This window comes from Sylvia atricapilla, chromosome 3, assembly GCF_009819655.1.
Source record: "Sylvia atricapilla isolate bSylAtr1 chromosome 3, bSylAtr1.pri, whole genome shotgun sequence".
NCBI lineage: Eukaryota > Metazoa > Chordata > Aves > Passeriformes > Sylviidae > Sylvia > Sylvia atricapilla.
The window spans coordinates 4,946,075-4,966,237 of record NC_089142.1 but is presented as its reverse complement, the minus strand read 5'-3'; the positions used below and the strand labels follow the sequence as shown (position 1 = coordinate 4,966,237).

Here is a 20,163-nt window from a genome sequence, read left to right as displayed (position 1 = left end):
AGGTATGCAGGTTAATGTGATTTTACTTTCATCAGTTTTCTATATAAATTAACAGGAAGGAACTAAAGTGAGCACAGGACATTTCAGAACCAGAGTATTTGCCTCCCCTTGTACTGCATTTTCTTGAAGCATAAACTGACAGAGGGGAGATTAAGATTATATATGAGGAATAAAGTTCTTTACTGTGAGGCTGGTGAGACACTGGCCCAGGTTGCCCAGAGAAGTCATCCCTATCCCTGAAAGTGTCCAAGGCCAGGTTGAATGGGGCTCTAAGCAACCTGGGGTTCGTGAAAGGTGTCCCCTGCCCATGGCAGGGGGTTGAACCAGATGATCTTTAAAGTCTCTTTCAATCCGAACTATTCTGTGATTCTGTTATTCTCTTTATCTATTAAACTCAGACATGATTAGCTGCTGGATCTTATAAACTAAATAAAAGCAGTAATTCATTGCATGGCAAATAAATACTGAGTCACGATCCAGAGCAGTCAAATGTGTGGAAGGCAGGCACAAGGACCTTGTTGACAGGCTGGAGAAATAGGCTGACATGAAGGTCAGCAATAGTAAATGTGGGTGCTGTAACCCCTCACAAGGGTACAGCTTGTGGGGCAGCCACATGCTGGGCTGTGTCAGCAGAGGTTACCAGCAGGTCAAGGCAAACAATGATTCCCCATGATCTGGCACTTTTGAGACTACATCTGGAATCTGTGGCCTTTTTTGTGCTCCCAAGTACAAGAAAGACTTTGAAATACAGAAGCAGATGGTCACCCAGAGATATAGGGGATGTGTATGATGAAAGACTGAGAGGCAAAATCTTGCTCAGCCTGAAAAAGAAGAGGCAAAAGGGAAATTCCATTGCTCTTTCCAGCTAATGACAGGAGGAGATGGAGCCACACCCTGCTTGGATGTGCATGATAAGGGACAGAATTTGAACTGATACCTAATAGGAGAAAAACAGTTCTGGTCAAAGATTAGAACTGATTGGGCAGAGAGGATGAGGAAGTCTCCATCTTTAGAGATATCTTGGACTTGGCTGGTCAAGGTGCTGAAACACTTAATCTAACTGGACCTTTTCTGAGCAGAGTCAAACTGGACATCTCTGGAAGTCCTGAAACTTTTCTGGGTTAAATTATTCTGCCATCCTGTGATCCTGCACTGAAGTTTCCCATTTCAGATATTAAAATGACAGGTAGGGTAGAAATAGAAGAGCTTTTATAAAGCAAATAGATGATAAACCATCTCAGATTTCTAAAAACTGTTTAAAAGTCTAGTAATATATAATTGGACTTTCCAGCTTCTGCACTTTCTGTAATCTGTAGCTGCTGGTATTTCCTGGAATCGATGTTTTATGTACATAAGGAACAGGATTTTCTGTCTTTCATTTTGTCTCGGTCGCTGTGGTTTATTTTATCTATAATGTTGCTTGCTGTATTCTTCTGTAAGAATATGATCTGGCTGCCGTGCAGAATTGCACTTGGGGAGAGCTTCACACATCTGCTGCAGCAGAGGCACCAGGAGCAGCAACATTTAAGTGTCCTAAGTGTCTGTTGAAATGGTAAAATACAATTGAGCTCTGCATGTTACAGAATGGGAGATGCATCCATTCCCAAGGACCCACAAAGTTCCTACAGAACAGCATGGGTAGTATGCTGCCATAGTTTATTCACTCAAAGACAGCTTGATTCCATTTGGATCTTTAGCCCCTCAGACTTTAAATTTTGTCTCCTCTATTCTTTCTCTCTGCTCTCCCATGCTTTTAAAAATTGAGGATACCTAGTCAGGTATACACAGGTATATGCAGGTGTTAAATGAGTCAGAAAAGGTTCTTTTAATTTGGATAATCAGGTGAAACAGCAGCAGTTCTCATTTTCGGGTAGTTACCTTACATAAAATCCTCATGGAATGCATATGCAGTTTATTCTTACAGACATTCTTGTAATCAGCATTTGTGCCTTTTAATAATCTGGGATTTGCATTAAAATAACCTTAAAAGATGACAAAAATTAGTCATTGTTCCCATTTTGGCTTGACCTAAATTTTCACGGAGGAAAAGACCATAATACTGTCACTAGCAAAAACACTGGTTTTGGATAGAGAAGAAATTTTAGATAATATTTCATGTGAATTCAGGAAGATCTTGGTCAAGTACTGGTCTAAAGTTGAATGTGTTTATGTTTTCAGAGGTAGGTCTTTAACATTTATGGTTTTATGGTTTATGCGCTCAGAGGTAAGTCTTTTAACTTTGATATGCAGTTAGTGGCAGGGTTTTGGAATTTATTTGGAATAAGGAAGAACAAAGAATTTTCTTTGGTGTCTGTATTGTGTGTGCTGCACTCCTGGTGTGCTATAAGGCATTTCTACAAGAGCAGTGGCAAGAAAGCAATGCAAAGTGGTCATTAAAAAAGACACTGATGCATGTATTTTATTCTCAGATAATTCCTTAACATCTTTTCCGCACTCTGCTTTTGAGTGGCACAAGTGAGGGGCAGAGACAGGGACTCCTTGGTAGCAGTGTTTAAGTGCTGTTGAAACTTTGCCTCCGGCACTTCGGAAGCAATCATTAAATTTGGGTTTCCATTTGATCAAACAAAAGAAGGACGGGTAGTCTCTGTCAGGGGGCTGGATTTTATTTCTCAAGGCTAACAGCCATTTCCAGGACTTTGTCAGACCTACTGAGAGTTTTTTCTACCATTGTCAGATGGTATTATTTAAAATCAGTTCATCCACTTGTGTGGCATCCATATCCTATATCATACAGTGACTCTGACAAGAAGATGCTTTTACTGGGGGTGTTATTCAAAGCAATGTTGATTTTCTCAGGCTGCAGACATCTGCAAAAAAAGCTTGTAGAACATCCAGCATCTGGTATCGAGCCCTCACTCCTTACACAGACCATATCAAACAGTCTGGAAATAGAACACGTTCCTTACATCCGCTTGGAAATATTTTTTTTAATGTTTCTTATAGATGTATTAGCTGTCAGCTCGTATCATCAGCTAATTATTTTATATCTGAAAATTGTAATGGCATCCTCAGATGTACTAAAGTCAGGCAGATTTCCAGCTACTAATCACACCCTTCTTAAAAGGGGAGTTAACTCTCGACATACCTCAAGGCTGGAGATCTGATTTCTGGTTCCAGAATTTAGAGGAATCCATTGGTGAGATGGCTCTTGTGCCTTGCCAGCCTTGATACCTTGAGCTGTATTTGAAAAAACAAAGAGAGAAAAATTCTGCAGAGATATTGGCATTTTTGAGAAATCCTAAATTTGACTCAAAAAATTCCAGATCCCTGAGAAATTCAAGATCCCATGAATGAAGAGTAATTTTTCTCCAGGATTTGTGATGGCATGAGAGTCAACTTCTATCAGCACAGTCAAGTAGTTTATGCCAGACTGTGGCTGTTCATGGTGCTACACCTTTAATTCTAAATACCCTTCAACCTTCCAGGCTGTGCCTCAGAATTTTGCTATTAAAGGTATTGTTCTTTGCATCCCAATGATGTTAAATTTTTAATTGTAATATTTTGAACTGAAAACATTTTTTTCCATTTTTCTGAGTAGGGCTATGTTAATATTTAAATTTTTCTTTTTTTTTATATAGAACTTTGATTGACTTTGGAAAACCTCTCCACCTCCCTAAAACTCCCTAATCCCCATTTCAGTCAGCCTAGACCTCCAGGAAAAATCTAAACAGTTGTGAGAAATCCCTAGAAATGAGAACAGGTTTTGACAGTTCAAAAATTAAATAATTTTAATTTTCACATTAAATTTACAAAAACTTTTGTGATTGATAAGAATATCAATCTTAACTATGGCATATGTTTAATATTTATATAGCTGAACAGTAATTAAAGCCGAGGCTTTTTTTCAGGAGGAACTCTTGCAAAGTTCTTGAATTCAAAGCTTTCTACCTTTTAAAAACCAAATGTAGCATAAAAGTAGAACCAAAAAAAAAAGAAACAAAAGTTCTTTCTATATGGTATCTGTTATCCCCTTCTGGAATTGTCTAAATATTTTGCATGCTTAATTGAAAGGTGCTAACTTCTTTGGAAGGGATTCTTTTCACTGTAAGCAATTTTAAGAATGTGTGCAGGGAATTGTGTCCTGAAGTTTATTTCTGTAACAGACTGATTGAATGAATATTATATTGAAGGGCCATTATTAATGCAGCATAAGAAATTGTGTATCAGACACTGCAAATTAGGAAGATCAAAACTAAAATTCCCCAAATTTGCCTTTTTTTAATATCCGACAGTCTGAATACTCTTTATGTCATTTTTAATTGATGATAAGAAATAAAACAGTTACTTCTTTCCTGTGATGGGGCTCAGAGGGGCTGTGCTGATTTAGAAAAACTGAAAATCCCAGCAGTTGGTTTAAAAGTTCATAATTAAATTTACAAATCAGGTTTCATTTAAATGAGTTATTTTAAAGTAATTTAAATTTATGTAATTCTACAGTGTGCAATTACACTGAAAACTGGTAGTGTTGCTTTGAGTTATTATGATATTATGGCAATTTAGAAATGTTTCAAGATATTTTCTAATTATACATGTGTCTCCAAATGAGGTAAAATTAGGCAAAGCTTTTTCTTAAATCATGGAGCCGTAGATAGAATAAAAAAAGGAATAGAATAAATTGTAGAATCATAAATAAATATTTTTAAATACTCTTAGTAAATCAGAATATTCTATCTGAAATTTCATAATTACTTATAGTTGGGATACACTGGTAAATTTTTTTTGGTGGGTATGTGCAGCTAATATGAATTCAGATTTAGAAAAATTAAAGTCCAGTATTTGTATATTTAGACAGTACATCACAATCCTTAATTTTGGAACTAAAACTGCCATCCTATAGACAGCTCTGTTTATTAATTAGTACTACATTACTGAGTGTAGTTGAGAATTTCAGAGGTCATTGGCATTCAGGTACTTTCTGAGGAATGTGAAGATCTGTCTTCACTGAATAAAGTTTTGTTGCAAAGTAAAGGATGTTTAAAATAATTGCACACATCTATGGAATAGTAGAAGTCTGCTGCAGGGTTTAGCTGAGGTGGTGTTAACATTAGCTCATTATATCAATATTTGTAATATTCAGATTCTCTAGGGTTGTTTCTTTGGAAAGCTGCATATATTCATTATCAGTTTAAACCATCAGCACAAGAACTGCCTTTGTCTTGGAAATACAAATACAGACTTGTCAGTGGAAGATGAGGACTCTTTCCCACCTTACAAGTGAAGGGAGAGTGTAACAAAGGCTGCAGAAGGCTGAAATTTCAGCCGAAAGTATTACTTTCAAGGCATGTCCAATACTAAAAATCTTTAAAATATTTCACAAAAATGTTACTTCTAATGTGTTGGTTTAAATTCTATATTACTTAAGCAAATATTTAAATATTATATTAGTTTTTCTGCATACTTGACATGAATATAATTCTACCTTCCTGCCAAGTATGTCAAAACCCAAATTCACTTCCATTTGCCAGGGTAAATGTTTATTTTGTTTTCCCACATAATGTGCTCTTTAAAGTGTCACCAGGATACCAAACCTGATGGCTTTTTAATAGAGACACAGTGGGGATTTTTTGCTTTCATTAGGAAACAGGATAAACTATCAGTGAAGCTATTGGTAATGAACCCATATACAGTAGATACTCTTTGCTCTCCTTCCCCTCATCTCAGCACTTATAAAAAAAAAAAAATAAACCTCCCATCAAAACTATTGTCATGGTTTATACCTCATTTTTTATAAGTGGATGAAGGGTCTGTATTAGGAAGTGGTGCTGGGGGTGCAGAGCAAGAGACCAGGATATGCAGAACCATTTCTTCTATCAAAAGTGATCTGGGATTCCTCAGTGAAGCTCCTCAAAACAAATTTTTTGGTTTGTGTTGCCATGAAATGGGTGAGATTATTTGAGAGATAATTCATGGGGAGGTTACTATTAAAGAACTGTGTTTGCTATTTCACTATTTATGTTACAGAACATCAGCCTACACTTGTGTAGTTTCTCACCAGTCAATGAGTTTCACTTTGACTTTCATCCTCCAATCTTAACCAAACTAACAAAACCTGTGTTCATAAACTGAAATCTTGAATTTTCTGCTTTTAAATGATGTATCAGTAAAGTTTCATTGAAAAGTTTCAGTTCTGCTTTTGGTACAAAATGGAATGTAACTGGTTCAAGTATTGCTGTGAAAGTTTTGTGCATTTCAAAAAAATTTTTTTGTTTGCTTTCCGTGTATTTTTTTCTGAAGAAGGGAATGGGGATGTTTAATAAGAGAGCTCCTCTAGTGACTTTAGATGATGGGGATTGTTTTGAATTAATGACAGCATATGTTTCTTTTGATTTTATGTAAACGCTTAATAATTTTGTGGTATATTTATCAATGAGCATGGTATAAGGGACTAAGTAAGTAGATTGTTCCAAATTAGTCAAATTAGCTGATGGTTTAAATTAGCTTAATTCCAAATGCTAAATCATGTTGTTAAATCCCAGAATCTTCATGTTTTCATTTCCTTGCTAACATTAGAAAGAGAAAAGCGAAAGTAGGGTGAAAAAAAACAAGAAGGATTTGACAATTAAAGTAACTGCCTTTGGGAAAATGATCTTTTCATGATTCTGTTTCTCATGTAGTGGAGATAATTCTCACAAAGATACTATGAAGACAAATTTGTATTTAAAGAAATTGAGAAACAATAATGAATAGCAGCGTAGAATTTTTGCATACTTAAATAAATAACAATATTAAATATTTCAATTAACTTTTGACAAAGGAAATAGTCACATCGGGCCAAATTCTGTTCTCAGTGAAGGGAGTCCCAATTAAAAGCAAAAATAGCATAATGCTTTTTTCCAAAGTCTGTCATTATAGACACAATTTTTAGTGTCTCCTTTCCTTAGTCTTCATAACTTTGAGGGGCACATTGTGAGGTTTGGTTGTGCTTTTTTTCTTCCCCAGCCTGCACAAGCTGGGAATACACAGCTATGGTGTATCATGGCATCACCACACACAAGCTTTGCACTAATTTATGATCAATGCATGTAAAATGTAATCTTTGAAATGAGCCTTAATTATTATTAATTCAGCCTCCATTTGCACTCAGCCATGCTTGGATGTCAAATTTGTAGCAGAACCCAAGTAGGAGTTCTGAATTTTGAGTCCAGTTCTCTTTCTGGAAGTCTGGTCTGTTCAAAAGGCTGTTCAAAGAGCAGCCAATTTCAGCCAGTAGAGCTGAGACATCTCTCTATTATAAATTACTTTGAGAAATCATAGAATCACAGAATGGCTTGGGTTGAAAGGGATCTTAAAGATCTTTCATTTCCAACTCCCTGCCATAACAGGGATGCCTTCCACTATCCCAGGCTGCTCCAAGCCCCAACCAACCTGGCCTTGGACACCTCCAGGGATGGGGCAGCCACAGCTTCTCTGGGCAACCTGTGCCAGGACCTTACTGCCCTCACAGGGAGAAATTCCATCCTAATATCCCATGTAACCCTTCACTCAGGCAGTTGAAAGACATCCCCCCTTGTCCTGTCCCTCAATCGCTTGTCCCAAGTCCCTCTCCAGCTGTCTTGGAGTCCCTTTAGGCACTGGAAGGGGCTCTAAGGACTCCCTGGAGCCTTCTCTTCTCCAGGCAGGGCAGCCCCAGCTCTCCCAGCCAGGCTCCATAGGAAGTGTGCTCCAGCCCTCTGAGCATCTTCATATCCTCCTCTGGAGCTGTTCTAGCAAGTCCACATCCTCCTTTTATTGGGAGCATGCACATCTCGGGCAATTCCTCCTGGTCACTGTTTTTCTAATGGAAGCATTTCCTCTTTAGCTCCGAGTATGTGACTCACTTTTTCCCTGAATTCTATGATGTGATTTTTATCTGGAGTTCCATGTCTTGCAATTATCAAATTAGAAAGGCTTTTCCAGAAGACTAAAGCCCCAACCACAGAATTAGAGTCAGTGGTGTAAATACCACAAGTTGAGAAATGTCTGTATGCTTCTGGTGTTAAGGAAGCAATACATTTTTGAGTACCACTCTGTATTGTTCTCTGGTTACAGCAGACTCTACCAGACAAAATAAATCCGAGTAATTTTGTGTTTTTCAGTCATATGCCAAGGAGAGAGCATGTATGAGTTTTTAGTACCATGTATTTTAGTTTTATTTAATTAATTTTCATGTTTTCCTTTCAGACATTCATGAATGTACTTACACAGTTTCATCATAAAACTTGATAGATTTGGACTTCTCATAGAAAATGACTGAGCTAAGCTGTTTTATTCATGTATTCTAGGTGCAACCTTAAACTGAGGGAGGTGTTTGTAGGGTGGCCCCCTACAGCTAATGGATATTAATTGAAGCTTTGCAGGGGACACTACAGAATCAGGACTTCACCTCTAAGTTATAAGACCCAGTCTTGACTTAACAAGTGGATTTCTGTACTGCACACCGAATTACTTATAAATATAGAAAAAATGTTATGTCTTTTTAATTTGTGCATGTATGTTTTGCCATTATTTTGGAAATTAGTCTTTTTAATTTTTATTTTTCAAGAAGAAACCTAATTAAAAAAAAAAAAAAACACATTAATTATAGACCTTTTTCATTCTCTGACTGAAAAAACTTCACCTGCCAAGCATACTTGCATGGATATGCCTGTAGCATTATATTGCTTGTGAATCTCCTGCACAGAATGGTAATTATTCTTGTGCAGGATGACAAAAGAGAGGCAGGTACTGTGAGAACTGGCTGTTCAACTGGGAATGAATGCAAGACAAATCTGTTTTATTAAGACCAAGGGAAAAGACAGGAATATAATTAATAAAAATACGAGGATTCAAAGGACTATGTGTTTTTCATATAGGCTGGAAATTACTCTGCTTTCTGCCAGTCAAAATTTTCCTTAATCTTCTTAAGATCCTCTTTTTAAAGTGAAGTTTCAGGAGGGCATTTCACAGTCTCTGTCAACAGACCTGATTAACAGAGTTAGCCTTACAGGACAATAAACTTCATCACAAATGTTTCTTACCAGGATGTACCTTGGGTTCATTTCCCTTCCTTTTCAACATAAAGAGTGTAAGAAAAATTCTCTTGAACACTTCCTTTTGTTTCTCATTTAACATTAGCAAAACTCTCAAAAGTCTTTTTAGAATCATGGTTCTAAAATGACTTTTTTAAATGTGGCTAAAACATGGCAGAGTTTTGGATGGTGGCTATTAACAGGGCAGAGTTTTGCCATGCCATTTTTTTTTTAATTAGGTTTATTCTTTTATTTGCATTTACCAGTTAAAACCGGTGAGTGTGAGAGGGCTGGTCCCCCAGCTGTTCCCAAACTTCCCTAATGCTCAGTTTACAAACTGAGTATGTTTCTTAACAAGTCGTGGCTCTAAAGTGAGAAATTCTGTCCATGTTGTAGCTGGGTGAATAGATAGAATATGTCTGAGAATTGAGTTTCACTTAAACTGAGTGTGTCTAGGATTGATTGCCAAGTTAACTTTGGGCTGAAACAACCCCCTTCACCTCCTGCCATTGTATTTGGATCAGTAGGAGCAGGACTGGATCTCCCAGCTCTCTCCCACACCCAGCATGGTGAGGAAGTGTGTGAGGTGTGTTGTGCTTGTATTTTGCCCTGTAAACAGCCTTGGGGTAAAAGCCATCCCTTGAGTTTCTGGCCACAAGTCCAAACAGTGTGTCAGCTAAAAGAAATATTTAAAAATTAGATTATGTGGGCTGGTTTTGACTGCCACTAAGAGAAAAAAATTAAAGCTCAAGATGCAAAAGAGGCTGCTTTGCTGTCCTAGTCTCCCACATCTTGCAGTGATCCCTGTTTTGATGATTGCAAGATTTACTGGTGAGGTGCTAAAGCTGTTTATATGAACCTCATTCATGAATGGATCCAGAGTCAGGGTAAGTTTTCAGAGGAATGCCATCCAGAAGATATAAAGGTATCCTCATATTAACATGGTATGTAAAGTTTTTGATGTACAGCCAGATGGAAACCACAGGAAAGTGCTACAATGTCCTCAACCAAAAAGTGAGGCAAGTCAGTAGTCTTGATATATTAACATATCAATATATCCCACATAACTTTTTTCATTTGGTAGCATAGTTTACCCAAAATTATTTTATGTTTTTTGGAAAGCACTGATAGAAGATAGCCATAAATTTAACACATCGTTTTACAAAATTCATGATGATGCTTATTATAGAAGAAAAAAATATTTTCCTGTAGAAATCAAAGGTATTCCATGAAATGGAAATGTTTCGTTTCCAGGTTTCCTGCCCCTGCTTTCAGACTAGCAGTAATAAATTTAGACAAGGAATTTGGATATGATATGGAACTGATTCAAATAAATACAGTATGTGTAGATTTTGCATATGTTCAAGGGCAAAGTATTACAGGGGCAATGAGTCCCTATCAGGAGGTCAGTTTTATTTATTCCTTAAGCAATGAGATCATGGCTGCTGGGAATTAATCTGTTCATTTTGTTATTGTCTGTGCAATTTCGTTTGCTTTCTTTCTCTGTAATTCCCTTGAAATTTTTTATATAATCTTACATAGTCCTGGCAGCTCCCTTCCCCCTACTTATCAGCACATACTTTGCTAGATTACATGTTTCATAGTTCCAGGGAGATGAATGGAGTTAACTTTATGCCGGGCACAAAGCTACCTTTGTCTTTTTCTTGAATTGCTTGGGGATCAGAGCAGGAACTGAATTTACTGAGTCATTCTTTACTCTTGGCCCTTGCTTGGCCCTGAAATGGAAGTTGTTACCCTGTTGGTGCTGGTGGTGCTCACCCCTCACTCAGCAGAGGAGGATTCATTTGGCTTTCTGAGGATGCCTGAGCTGTGCAGAGTAGACCTAATCCAACATCCCTTGGACACCATTGCTGGTGGCTACAGATGATGAACTTCAGACAAATCCATAGATGTCATTCATTTGACATTTTAAAGACTGAGTTCAGGATGAATTTGCTCACTGGAAGTGTCCAATGTCTTTTTTACAATAAAAGGACTTTAGATGACTAATGATGTTTTCAGTTCTTCAAGTGAATTTCATCTTTTGTCTCTGAACAGGAATTCTATAATGAAGATTATATATTTTAAAGTATATTTCAGTTAATATTTAATATTTCACCCCTTTTTCTTCTCATTTGCAGTTGTAGATCCTTAAAATCTCTGTTGTTAAAAGCTCAATTGAGCTTTTTAAGGTTTTAAGATCTTAAACTCTGTTTATTGCAGAGGATCATGCTAATAATACTGTGGAGAAAAAAGCAAAACTGTTTTTACTGTGAAAATACATTAAAATTGAGATTGGCTTGGTCTACCAGTATAAGACCTCATGTTTTCTCCTAATATTGGGAACATTGTTTTAAGCACATGAGCACTCAAAGCCTTTATTAAATCAAAGGCCCTAAGTTTGCTATGCAGATCTGTTCAGCTTAATGGCTGCTGCAGAATGTAGGGGATGTTCTCTAAAAGGTGAGTAAAAAAAAACCAACCTGATGTATGTACTTTATAGCCAAATCAAGTATTACATTACAAACCCTATTGATCTTTCCCCGAGTGGCATTTTTATTTTCTGTATAAAACTCTGAGTAAGTTTAGACTTTGAAAATGCTCACTCTTAACCTTGCTTTTTTTTCTTTGCTTACCAATTCAAAGGATTCTCAAAATATCCTCTATGTAACAGAAGTCTTCAAATAGTGATACTCCTCAGATAATGTCCAAATTCAGAAGACTAAAAATGTATTTTCAGCATATTTTGTAAATACTTCAGTATTGAGTTGCCTTGTGCTTGATTTCTCAGGATTTTTGTTGTTGTTGTTGTTTCGGGATTTTTTTTTTTTTTTTTTTAATCTTGGCATTTTTTTAACAGAATCACAGAATGGTTTGGGTTGGAAGAATAATCATAAAATAAATATCATCTCATCTTAAAATATCATCTCATTCCAAATTCCTGCCATGGGCAGGGACCTCTTCCAGTATCCCTGGTTGCTCAACCTGGCCTTGGGCACTTCCAGGGATGGGACAGCCACAGCTACTCTGGGCAGCCTGTGCCAGGGCCTCCCCACCCTCACAGGGGACAATTCCTTCCCAGTATCCCATCTAACCCCTCCCTGTGTCAATGTGAACTATTCCCCCTTGTCCTGTGACTCCATCCCTTGTCCCAAGTCCCTCTCCAGCTCTCTTGGAGCCCCTTTAGGCAGTGGAGGCAGAGCTCCTCCACTGAGGAGCTCTGAGGTCTCCCTGGGTCCTTCTCTTCTCCAGCCCGAACACCCCCAGCTCTCCCAGCCTGGCTCCATAGGAAATGTGCTCCAGCCCTTGGAGCATCTCCATTGCCCTACAACTGCCCTCCTTTGGGGTCTTTTGACCATCCTGCAGTTTTTGCTCTCCCACCTCAGAGCTGTCAGGCACAGCACACAGTGCCCTGTTATTCTCTAGTCTAAATAAAAAATAAACCATTTATCATTCTCTTCTGGCAATATCAGCCCTTGCAGGGCAGTTTGGTTTTCCCTAGGGTAGCCACCTGGCCCCTTTGAAACCATGACATGCCCACAATGAGAGTTCTTGAGCAGAGGGACTCAGGGAATCACGCCACAAGATGAATATGTGAGGGTTTGGGCAGCCAGTGCCTTCATCCCAACATTGTTGCCAAGCACAGGGGTGTCCAACCGTGCCACATACGTTTTTCAAATGTTCCAGCTTAGCAGCTCCTCGGCACATTTCCTCCAAACACAGAGCAGTCGGTGAGCAAGTTAACATTTGGCCTCCTGCCTTCTTCCCCCCACACAAAGAGCTTTGTGTGTCAAGTGTGAAAGCTTCAAAATGGAATAAAACTTAAGATTATTTTTCATCCTGGATGGTAGGTGACAACGTGCAACTCTTTACCTTTTTCTTTCCTTTCCCTTTTTAGTTCTTTATGCTGAAAGAAAGATATAATGCACCACATTTTTGGAAGACTAAGCAGACATTTACTGTGCCAGGTCCTATCTACTGCATCCTTCAGCATGTTCCAAGGAAAGCATGCAAAGTATTTTAACTTTGCTGTACAGCACATAACTCAGCTTCTTAACTGCTTAGGGTGACTAGTACTAGGAGTAAAAACTATCTATTTTTAATTCTTTTGATAAACCAGTTGAGCCGTGTCATTGCTGCCATTTGTTGTATCTGCTTTCAAGCTGAGGCTGCTTCAAGGTGGAGTTTCATTAGAGGTTTCACTATTTCTTCATGTCAGAAAGATTCCCAGCAAACTGACATTTTATTCTGATGAAAAAGGACTTCAGTCCTGTTGGAGTGACTTGCTTCTCCTTCCAACAGCAAAATTTGGAAAATTTCACTTCTATAAATTTGAAATTGTTTCTTAGTTCAAACATCCTGTATGATTTCTTGTTTTCAAAAAAGAAAGTCGAGAGAAAAAAAAAAACCAACAACAACAAAAAACTGTGAAAAAGTATAAGTAGGTATCCTTTAGACCTACAGATAAAATTATTTTAACAAACTTTCTGTGACATCTCCAACACTGGATCCCATTTTCTTTAAAATCTTTTGGCCTGGAGTCATGCTATATTCACAGTAATGTCCTCATTCTTTCTTCTCTCTTTTTATCCTATGCCACTGGTTCATTTTAAGTTTATAAAATATACCTTAAGAGTGCAAAGGTAGGGAACATTACATTTTTTCAAAGCAGGGATGATAGAGGAGAAAAAAATAAAATACTGCATATGATCTTGAGAAATGAAGAGGAAAGAGATGTTGTCTTTGGGTTGGTGTTTCCTTAAAGGTGACCCTGTGGCTGTGCCACTCATCTGTCAATTTCTGCTGCGTTTGATAGTTATTTATAGACTATTCCAAAACTGGGAGGACTGAAGGAATGTCTGTCTTTATCCTTCGAACTGAGGTTCCATGCCATCATGGGAGGGTTCTTCTGTAAAAAAAGGGAAAAAAGGTAAAATCTAGTTCTTTATGACAAACACAGTTTTATGTGGTGGCAGTTTAGAACATCACATTGGAGCATCACACAATCCATCTTTAAGAAGGAATTCTTTTAAAGAGAGAATTGAAGGAAGAAAACAATTCTTTTCCACATATATATAAGTAATTTTACTAATTGAAAATATTTGTACAGAGAGAAAGCAATTGAAAATAATTATTTAGTATATAAGAATAACATTAAATCCAGTTTTTAGTCAACTATTTTTAGACAAAATAGAGGGAAATTAAGTCCTTATTGGAAAAATGCCTCAGCAGCATCTTTCTTTTAATAAACCTTTGAGATTTTTCACTTATAAAGAAACTTGTAATACTTTTAATGAAACCTGTAGCCTTTGACAGTCTGCATTTTCAGAGCTTTGTGGTCTACTTGCTGAGAGTAGCCATTGCTAAATAATTTCATTTAACATAACTGCTTTTGGGATTAATCTGGTTTTGTAGTTTCCATATTACATTGTGTGATGCCTGTGAAAGTTAAAGTCTGTATCCTTGTAAAATTTCTACATGTTTCTACATGGTTTTTTTATCATCTCAGGTAGGACTTTGAAGAGCAATTCCTCACATTACCATGTCATATGAATTTGTTTTTCCATACCGTCCTTGTTGTTTCAGGGGTTTTAAATCCCTGTGAGGGCTGGATGTGAGAGATTATAGCCAAAGGCTTAACATATAGGTGGCAACAGGAAAAAAGATAGGATTACGGAATTTAAACTACATTGCAAAGAACCCCAGCTTTTAAAATTATTTGAAGAAGATAACTCTTAAATATGTGAAAAATTATACCCCAAATTAGAGGCTTTTATAAAGCATAAAGTAAAATTACATGAAGAATTCTAGGACTCTTATTTCTAGGATGTATTATGTGAGAAGTGCCCTGTGCTATGCAGAAGTTCAGATAAGATTATCTCTGTGATGTCTTCTGTTTTCGAAAGTATAGCTGAACTAATTCAGGGTCAAAGTTGAGTTCTGTAATGGGTTGAAGTTACACCAAGGATTGTGAAAATTGTTTTTAAAGGAATACAAACTTAATCTAGACTTAACATCTTGTTGTAATGGATAAACTGAAAATTTTTACTAATATGAAATGGCAGCTCCTCAAAACACAGTCAGGTTGCCAGAGCCATGCATAGGAGAGCTGGAAAATCCCTGAGTAGAACAGTTTCTACCGTGGTGACTAAAGGTCCAAATACAGTCAAAATGATTGACTTGGTAGAGAAGAAAAGAAAGGACTATCCAGGTGTATTCCTGGTGAGCTTGCGGTTTAGTTTACAGCTAAATTGCGCATGTTGACTGTGAAGCAGATCTCATAAGTGAAGGGTTGAATGGTTGTAGAAGAGTGACCTAAAAGAGACTAAATGAGAGACTAGAAGAAGAAACTGTGAATTGGAAGTGCTAACTTTATTTAATTGCTTTCCACCTGATTTGAGAGCTGATAAAGCCAAATGCCCATTGTACAGCATGGAGATATGTAGATATATATATATATGCACTTACTAATAGCCCTATTGTCTTCTATTAAATCAGATTGAAGAACTCTGCGATTTTGATTTCATCAGGTGTAAAACTGTTCAGCGTGTCAGAGCAAAACTCCTGTCTATGTGTGTGGTTTTTCCCTTGTTTTTGTCCTTGGTGTGAGCACACCTGTACTTTTCCTTCTTTATGGATGGTTTCTTGAGCTTCATGGGCACACTGCACAAGCACAGTCTTGGTGCCATCATCCTCTCCTGGTACCACTTTGTATCCATAGGGATAGTTCAGGTATAATGATTTATTAATTGAATTAGTTTGGAAGACACTTATATTCCTTCCCTTGTTGTTTAAAACAGTCTGCTTGTTTGAGGGATTGGACTACACTTCCGCTTCTGATAAGGACAGTCCTTTTTAGTCTAACTACTGCCTCTGATACATGAAGGGTTTAATCTCTTGTGGAGACCAGATCTTTACCTTGTGAAAATCACCCCTGCTCTGTTGAAGCAAACAGAACTCAGGCACCTGCTCAGACCTAACCATGGACTTCAGTTCTGTGTCAACCATGATTCAATTACAGCATCCTGTATATGTGAAGGGGAGGGTGTGCGTAGAATTTGTGGTTTTGTAATTTGACTCTTTGGAGATTCATTCTTTTGGTTGGCACTAGATTCCATGTGAAATACATTCTTTAATGCAGTAGTGAACATTTGAAGATATTTTTCTCCCACAAGCTCTAATTCAATCTAATTTCCTTTCTTTTCCTGAAGTGTTCAGAAGTATAAAAATTCAAGCATAAATTAAGAGTAAAAAAAAAAAAAAAAAAAAAAAAAAAAAAAAGGAAACGGACACATGTACCATTTATTTATTACTGTGTATTGAGTGTGAGAAGGGACACTTCAATGCCCCTCTCTGTCTGGTAAATCAGTGTGATGGAATTTAATAATTTCACAATTTAGAAGCACGCAGGTTCAGTTCTGCTCGGTGCAGAACATGTTGGCCTCATTCCAGAAGAACATTTTACTTTTCTGGTCGTCTGTAAAAATGCAGGCAGAATACTCATGTGCTTCAGTTTAAATGAGCACCTCGGTCAGGGCAGCAGTGCTCAGCACCTCTCTCCTCTCAGCCCTCACCAGTGGGCTGGGTGAGCAGTGTGCAGGCAGGTTTTGAAAATAGGAATTGACACGCTCCTCTGGGAAATTTAATGCACAAGACTAATAACCCATGTGTGGTTTATATTTCTGCATCTTGACTTGTTCAATGCACATTTAATTTGGGAGGGTTGCTTCAAGGTTGTGGCGAGGGCGCTTTGGTGCTATAATTTCTGTTGTGGAATGCAGTCTTGTTGGAATAAGGTACATCATGTACTTTTACTCTTTTGTCAGAGAGCAGAAAGACAAACACGAACCATGGACTCGGTCCAGTATGCAGAATTCTGTGAAAGTCGGCAATTGAGTTTTTGTAAGTATTATAATGGCTGCACTATATTGAGATGTTTGATTATTATTTCATTTAATAGAGAGCACACCAGACCCTCATGTTTTTTGAAAGCGCTTTTGTTTCATCTGCAATAATAAAACTTTAAATTCTTTGTCTGTGTAACTCCTGGGAACAGTTAATTTAGCACAGTTTCAGGCTGTCGGGCAGAGTGTTTTTATTTCAATATCCCAGGCTTTATATGTGCCTAAATACTGAGCTGGTGGGGATGACTGCAAAGACAGAGCTGGTGAGGAGTTAATGGATTAAAACCACACTTGCCCAAAGTCTGTCGTGGTGGTGCTAAAGTTGGCACATTAGCAAAGTTTTATGGCTGCAGGTTTTTCAGAATGCCTCTAAAATTAGAGAAGAGCACAAAGTTTTGCTTTTATTTCCCAATCCGCAGAGACACAAAGAACTTACTAAAGAGTCTTTTCTATTTTAAACTGTAAGCTCCTGCCGTGGAATTTATTCACCATTAGCCAAGTTCATCAGTATACGCCATTCCAACACTAATAACATGATGACAGAATTAGGGCTTTACTAGCACTGAAAACCAACTTACTAGAAGTACTTGTGGGCCACGACTATAATGAGCTGTAAATTAATGGGCTTGATCATGTAGCAAAACATCATTACAGAAGCAGTTAAGTGATGACTAAGGTTTTAGGTCAAATGTCAGAGAAAGGGAGGTGAAGGAGCCAGTAAAAATCATGACCAAACAGCACATGATCCTGCAACAGAGACTTGAACACAGTGGTCTCTTTAAAGAGGAGACCTTATCTCGTTCTTCCTTTTAAATTCAAAGAAAGAGTGACTCATTTATGGCAAATAGATGACACATTTGAGATACTGTTCACCATCAGCAAATGTCAGAAAATGCAGGAAAACATGTTTTGTAAGCATTTCTTTTTCTAATTCAATGTTTTTTATGTTCAGTTATAATTTGGCATCACACATCTGTGAGCCATTAGATAAATGATACTTCAGATTAGGGTGACTTCAGGAAATGAGAGGTTTGTGATAAAGTCATTTTTAAAACCCCAAAATTGCCATCTGGAGACAGATCAAATAAAAATCTTAAATTTGCAAAATAAAATAGAATGTTGCTGACCAAGAGATTGTGATCTATAAAAATATCTCAGTGCTATTTTCACAGTGTTTTTAAATGACCATGTCTATATGGTTCTTTTTCACTGACATTTAATGTCATTAAAGCAGTAACAGAATTACAGTGGTTAGAAAATAGTACCAAGAGAGACTTGGGCACAAATTCAATTGCACAAAATGAGCTCAATTAGACAGAACGTACTAAAGGCCATACAGAAAATTTGTCCAAAGCCTTCTTTTACTTATTTATTTCAGTAAAAATTGATTGTGTTACTATGTTTAACGAAGTGTATTACTGTAATATAAGCCCATAAAAACTGTGTCACAAGAGAATAAACCTGGAAGGGACTTCAATAAACCTGTTCTAAAAACATTTATTAATAATCACAGCTCCAGATATTTCTGCACTTTTAAAGACAGGCAAAAGAAAAGGTCCCTCAAAGGATGAAGTACTACAGAATTGCAAACTTAAATTCTAGGGAAAATTTTGTGATCATTTTTTCACCTTCACACTTTCTACATTTCTTTCTCCTTTGTTCATTTGTTTGTTTGTTTTTCTTTCTTTGGTGATGCAGTGTATCAACAGTGTAACCTTCCATTATCTCCTGAAAAAATAACCATTATTTTGACCTTTTCCAGTTTAACCTGCCTTGCCTGTAGCTTTTTAGTCCTAATTGAAAACTCTTTCTGAAAGAGTTGTTTCTACTTCCTTCAGATGACTTTTTCCACCTTGTATTTACTTGATTTTGGTTGTCCTGTCTCACAAACGGCTCTCATTGGATCTCTGTCTCAATAGCTCCTTTCTGTCCACAAATTCCTAGGATCACCTTGTCCACCACTGACCTAAATAAGATAATTCTCTTTTTCCCTCCTTTTACTCTCACTGTCCCATATTTTCTCTCCCCTTTTTCTGAATCCAACTCACCCATTACCACTGTAAAGTTCTCATATGAATGTTGATTATACACCTATCCTTATTTCTTTATATCCAAAGGACACTTAAAAACACTCTTGAACAAATAATTTTTGCTGACATGTCAGCACCTCAGCCCTATAAAGTTAACACCAGGACTTCTAAGTTGTTCTGTCCATCATTTGTATTTGCTATTGTTAATACAATCATATCAATTTTATCTGGACTCAGATTTGTATTGATTTCTTTTAGTGTTTTTTTTAATTCATCAAAGATGTGATGCAATAATTTTATTTATTTTACAGTCATATATTCTAAAGCAAGTTTGTCTGGTCCACACTCCCCTGAAGCTGACCCTTCCTTGTTCTGGAATCTCCTCTGTGATCATTTATCTTGTCTTTTTTCTCTGTATTCCATATACTTATGGGTCTCCAAAATGTATGAAATAAGAGTCTTTCCCCACTGCTCCCATTTTGATAACTCCTTCTTTGGCCAATCAAATCGCACTCGCACTAATTGCTTCAATTTTGCAATATTTCTGTAACCCAGAAAAATTGATTAATTTGGCCTGTCATTAACTTTTCTTTTTCCCCTTATGGTCTTAACTGACAGCAAAGAAAGCATCCAAGTTCCGTGACTGGCTGGACTGTAGCAGTATGGAAATAAAGCCAAATGCAGTTGCAATGGAGATTTTGGCGTATTTAGCATACGAGACTGTTGCCCAGGTAAGGGACTGATTGAACTCTAATGAAAATGAATTAATTACTCTTGGAGGTACTTCAGCTTCAGATTCTGGGTTGTAATCCCCTTCAGAAATGCAATCACTACTTCAGATCTCCAAGCTAACTGGATTCATGGAGTCATGGGGTGGTTTGGGTTGGAAAGGACCTCAAGGCTCATCCAGTTCCAGCCCCCAGCCATGGGCAGGGACACGTTCCACTAAACCAGCTCAAAAATCCAGGCTGTCTTTCACTTTGCTGTGTGGCAGATGTGTGCTATTCTGTGTTCATCCATCTCATACACAACAGAAATGTTTTTTAATGGCTGTAGAAGGGAGGGGAGTCCAGCACAAACCTTTTTCAAGTCCAAACTGAAACCACACACTTTGCTATGTGACCTTTGGCAGTGCACTGAGGCTCATTCAATCCCATTGCACAACTGGATTAGAAAGAAGGATTTCCTGGAAAACAAAATGTTACCTTAGTGCCAAGCCGA

At 37.5% G+C, this 20,163-nt stretch overlaps 1 protein-coding gene across 3 annotated transcripts in view; it reads left to right on the top strand.

Moving 5' to 3' along the window:
• SUPT3H (SPT3 homolog, SAGA and STAGA complex component) overlaps positions 1-20,163 on the top strand; it is a 255,503-nt gene that overhangs the window by 183,495 nt on the left and 51,845 nt on the right. For all 3 annotated transcript variants that reach the window (XM_066314686.1, XM_066314688.1, XM_066314685.1), the window contains exons 7-8: positions 16,835-16,910; positions 19,561-19,673. In XM_066314686.1, the coding sequence (XP_066170783.1) occupies positions 16,835-16,910; positions 19,561-19,673 (189 nt within the window). The remainder of the gene's footprint in view (positions 1-16,834; positions 16,911-19,560; positions 19,674-20,163) is intronic.